Below are 5,346 nucleotides of genomic sequence, written 5' to 3' on the forward strand. Positions count from 1 at the left end.
CCCCTTCCCCTTCCCCTTCCTCTTCCTCTTCCTCTTCCTCTTCCTCTTCCTCTTCCTCTTCCTCTTCCTCTTCCTCTTCCTCTTCCTCTTCCTCTTCTTCTTCTTCTTCTTCTTCTTCTTCTTCTTCTTCTTCTTCTTCTTCTTCTTCTTCTTCTTCTTCTTTTTTTTGAGAGAGTGTTTCTCTGTATAGCCCTGGCTGTTCTGGAACTCACTTTGTAGACCAGGCTGGCCTCGAACTCAGAAATTCGCCTGCCTCTGCCTCCCAAGTGCTGGGATTAAAGGCGTTCGCCACCATGCTCGGCTACCTAGGGGTTCTTAATGCATACAAGAAGAGAAAGTAAGAAGGTAACAGTGTATCCCTAGTAGGCATAAGACATTTTGTTCGACACTATATTGCAGTACACAGCACTACAGGACAATAGGAAGATACTCTCTTAGTGCCTGCACTCTGATAGGTTACCAGGGACATAACCATCAGTGCTCTCAGCCTGCAGATATATGGTGCATAGATTGTTGTCTGATCTATTTTCTTTGATCTGATGATCATCATTCATTGACCCCATTTGCCGAACACAGCTTTCAAGTGTTTTTTCCATTAGGAAGTATTTTACAAAATATTCTCAGTGTGTAAAGCTTTGTGTACCCACCGACTTTTATACCTTGATTCGTTATATTAACAAAATATAGAGAACAGAGAGAGCAGTGTGATGTTATTGATGAAATCATTGATTTTTATTTTATTGCATGTTTTAAAGTCTTAAAAATTACTTTAGTATTTGAATAGAACATATAGCAGCAAAATGGCCTTCTTAATACAAGTTACTGTTCCAGTCATATAAAGTAAGTATTTTTTGATATAAGTCTCCACTTTAATGGGGATTTCAACTTTAAACTCTATAAAGGCAGCCAAAGATTAGGTAACCTCAGGATGTGAAATCATAGTCCTGCTGGTTCATTTCCTGGAACTGCCTTATGCCTTCCTTTTCTAGACTGTCTGACCACATTACACATGAGAGTGGAAAGGGTAGTAAGCTAGGCTTACAGAGAAGCCTGAAATATTGGAATCAGAGTAGATGCTGGAAGAAGAAAGAGGACATTGGGGTAGAGATAGGGTGAAAAGGCTGCCTTGGTGGTGGGGCTCATGACTTCTAGAAGAAGGAAGAGCATGGGTTAAGGCAGGGAACTCACCAGCAGCTCCCACAAGAGCCAGAAACAGGAGTGAATTCATTGTAGCAGAAGGTAGTAAGCACCAGGGAGAAGCCTGTCTTTATACCCCAATGTAGTGAGAAGGAGTTAGTAATGGGAGTGCCCTGACTGCTTCTAGACAAACACAGCTGTGGTTTTCCCTCATACAGAGCCTTACATCATCTATGCTGTTTGTCTGCTCTGTGACTATGTGAGGTACATGTGATAGGGAAACATTTCATGCTATTGTAGGCATGAATAGTGGATGATTTTTGCAAAACAGTGGAAACATAGACCCTATGTATGCATCATAGCCTTCTTAGGTTCATGTAAAGAGGATATGTGGTATAGAAAAGACATCATCATTAGATATACCCTAATGTCATGGGAAACTTTTTTATTAACAATAAGGAAGGCCTGGTATTGGTATGTGTTGGTGGATATTGAAACCTCTTGTCCCATGTGAAGAAACATGGTATCTGGATCTAATAACTATGAGATTATTATTATTATTATCATCTCTAGAATAGTTTATCATGTAAAAATAACATATACAAGGGCACAGACATCAGAATTACAGTATTTAATAGCATGTCAAAGGGAGAAATAGACATGGTTTGTACTGTAGGTTTACTTGGCTCTCCTTCCTAACAAGGTCCATACAAGAAAAGTGTTTTGAAGTTTGAAGAATGAGGTTTAAGTAGGAGATTCCTTAATAAGTTCCAGAGATACACCAATCCCACATTCTCCTAGCTCCTCTTGGTCATCATCTTTGACCCTCATTTTTGTTGGTTTTATAAGTCCATTTTCCTGGTTCTGTTAACAATCTGCATTTGAGAATCCCTTATTTCAACACAGCCATTTGAGATAGAAGTCTATAGTCGACAGTAGATATAAGGAAGGATTTCAGCAATACTTGGTTTGTTTTCTGTTCAGAGAATTGCCTTCAGTATAGAGATTACTTTAGTAACAAGGATTCATTAACACAAAACAATATGAAAAATATATGAAGATTCTGATATTCTATATTTTTAACTACAGTATTATAACAGATTTAGTTCACAGAATAAACTTTTCTGTAAAATATCTGTGAATAAGTTTTAACAAAGCTATTGTGCCACATCAGAAAATTTATGGAGATATCACCTGCCTAGAGGGAGTATATTGAAAAATGATATCTGAGGTTATATCAAAAGTTATGAGCTAATTGGAGGAATACTTGTACAGAATCTACTTACTTTTTTTAGCTACTGTGATCTCAGTATTGTTGAAGGATAAGAACTAGAAGAGCTAATGAATAACTTCCCTCAAACTAGACAATTAACAAATCCCTTAGAGACTAGTCTGTGCAGATGAGAGTGCAGAATACAGAAGCTACACAGCTTCTGGGACAAGCAGAAGTGACACAGATTCTGGGACAGATCCCATATTGGGCTCCAGACATCCTGCAACTTCCCCACCAGAGGAGGGGTGTCCTCCCAGGAGGGTTCTGCTGGAGCACCTGGGGGAGCCATCTTGGGTCCCAGATCCCTTAGAGACTGGCCTGTGCAGGTGAGAGTGTGGACTACAGGAGCTACAGAGCTTCTGGGACAGGCAGAATCGACACAGCTTCTGGGACAGGTCCTGTTTCAGGCCTTCATCTTCAGCCAGGAGGCAGGTCCCAAAGCCAGATATTTGTGCACCTTCCCTGCAAGAGGAGAGCTTGCCTGCAGAGAATACTCTGAACACTGAGACTCAGGAGAGAGCTAGACTCCCAGGTCTGTTGACAGAGGCTAACAGAATCACAGGAGGAAATAGTTCCAACAAGAGACAACTATAGCAACTAACTCCAGAGATTACCAGATAGCGAAATGCAAACATAAGAATCTTACTAACAGAAACCAAGACCACTCATCATCATCAGAACCCAGCAGTCCCACCTCAGCCAGTCCTGGCTACCCCAAACACACCCGAAAAGCAATACTCAGATTTAAAATCATATCTCATGATGCTGGTAGAGGACATCAAGAAGGACTTTAATAACTCACTTAAAGAAATATAGGACAACACTGCTAAAGAGGTAGAAGTCCTTAAAGACATACAGAAAAACACAAACAGGTGATGGAATTGAACAAAACCATCTGAGACGTGAAAAGGGAAGTAGAAACAATATAGAAAACCCAAAGTAAGACAACACTGGAGATAGAAACCCTAGTAAAGAAATCTGGAACCATAGATGTAAGCATCAGCAACAGAACACAAGAGATGGAAGAGAGAATCTCAGGTGCAGAAGATTCCATAGAGAACATGGGCTCAATAATCAAAGAAAAAGGAAAATGCAAAAAGATCCTAACTCAAAACATCCAGTAAATCCAGGACACAATAAGAAGACCAAACCTCTCTTTAATGCGAGAGGAAGAGATGCGGAGGGGTGGAAAATGGCAGAACTGCAGATGTTACTAGAGGAGGAGATCCCGTCTGGCAAGAGGGCGCTGATTGAGAGTTACCAGAACCTGACCTGGGTGGCGGACTACTGTGAAAACAACTATATACAGGCTACAGATAAGAGAAAAGCTCTAGAAGAGACCAAAGCATATACAACTCAATCTCTAGCTAGTGTTGCTTATCAAATAAATGCATTGGCCAACAATGTGCTCCAGCTGCTGGATATCCAAGCATCTCAGCTGCGGAGGATGGAGTCATCCATCAATCACATCTCACAGACTGTGGATATTCATAAAGAAAAAGTGGCTCGAAGAGAGATTGGTATTTTGACAACAAATAAGAATACATCAAGAACTCACAAAATAATCGCACCCGCAAATATGGAGCGTCCTGTCAGGTATATTCGGAAACCTATCGACTATACAGTTCTGGATGATGTGGGCCATGGACTTAAGCACGGAAATAACCAGCCTGCAAGAACTGGCACATTGTCGAGAACAAATCCTCCCACGCAGAAACCACCAAGCCCTCCCGTGTCAGGCCGAGGAACTTTGGGACGGAACACCCCTTACAAAACCCTAGAGCCTGTTAAGCCGCCAACAGTTCCCAATGACTACATGACTAGTCCTGTGAGGCTTGGAAGCCAGCATAGTCCAGGCAGGACAGCTTCTTTAAATCAGAGACCAAGGACGCATAGTGGAAGTAGTGGAGGAAGCGGAAGCCGAGAGAACAGTGGGAGCAGCAGCATTGGCATTCCTATTGCTGTGCCTATGCCCTCACCGCCCACTGCGGGCCCAGTTGCTGATAGCCCAACTCCACCACCACCCCCTCCACCAGATGACATTCCCATGTTTGATGACTCTCCGCCTCCTCCGCCACCTCCTCCTGTGGACTATGAAGATGAGGAAGCTGCAGTAGTTCAGTATAGTGACCCATATGCAGATGGGGACCCTGCATGGGCTCCCAAGAACTATATTGAGAAAGTTGTTGCAATATATGATTATACAAAAGACAAAGATGATGAGCTGTCCTTTAAAGAGGGTGCAAACATCTATGTTATAAAGAAGAATGATGATGGCTGGTTTGAAGGAGTTTGCAATCGAGTGACTGGACTCTTCCCTGGGAACTATGTTGAATCAATCATGCACTATAATGATTAGTTTTTCTTCTTTTCATGTAGGTTATTACTCCGTCATACTGTGGGACTATATGGTTAACAGAATTGTTTTAATGTTTAAAATGTGCCCATGTTTTCAAGGACATGTTTTATTGGTATATTTGGATGTCTACCTGTAAGCATAAATTTTGGAGGCAGTTCAAACATTGCTGAACAGCAGTTTATATGCCTATAATTGATTATGCATATGTACTCACACCTTGCTAAGTTTATGGCCAGCCTAAAAATTCTGGAGATGTGGGTTATTACATTTAACAAATCATGGTTCAGAATGCACCATTACATGTTTCAGTGCAGCATGGTCACTAACATTGTGTCAGACTAATAGAAAAAAACAGAAAACGTCAATGCTGGTGCTGTTCATAATTTTGGTTTCAATTCTCATTTTTAAAAAAATACTGTGTTTAAAGCATGCATAAATTTTTATGTATTGAAATATACTTAACAATTCAAGATGCTTCCAATTTGTGTAACGATTATCTGGAGTACTCATACTTGAGTCTCTTAAGCACTCCATGTGAAATGAAAGACTATCTGTAATGTTGTAATTTGTATCTAAG

The 5,346-nt window shown here is 40.9% G+C and overlaps 1 protein-coding gene and 1 pseudogene across 5 annotated transcripts in view; one reads left to right on the plus strand and one right to left on the minus strand.

Annotated features, from left to right (window-relative positions):
• Positions 1-1,228, minus strand: part of LOC110288862 (anionic trypsin-2) — a 3,550-nt gene extending 2,322 nt beyond the window's left edge. The window contains exon 1 of one of the 4 annotated variants that reach the window (XM_021155096.1): positions 1,191-1,228. In XM_021155096.1, coding sequence (XP_021010755.1) covers positions 1,191-1,228 — 38 coding nt within the window. Of the gene's footprint in view, positions 1-1,171 lie in introns of all 4 variants that reach the window. The other 3 variants (XM_021155095.1, XM_021155099.1, XM_021155098.1) reach the window with 3 other exon arrangements.
• Positions 1,229-3,568: 2,340 nt separating this feature from the next.
• On the plus strand, positions 3,569-5,340 carry LOC110288861 (annotated as a pseudogene). The gene has a single exon (XR_002377306.1). The product of XR_002377306.1 is annotated as an abl interactor 1 pseudogene (transcript).
• The last annotated feature ends 6 nt before the right edge of the window (positions 5,341-5,346 follow it).

The sequence above is a fragment of the Mus caroli genome, unplaced genomic scaffold, assembly GCF_900094665.2.
Source record: "Mus caroli unplaced genomic scaffold, CAROLI_EIJ_v1.1 scaffold_13015_U2_1, whole genome shotgun sequence".
In the NCBI taxonomy this organism is placed as follows: Eukaryota; Metazoa; Chordata; class Mammalia; order Rodentia; family Muridae; genus Mus; species Mus caroli.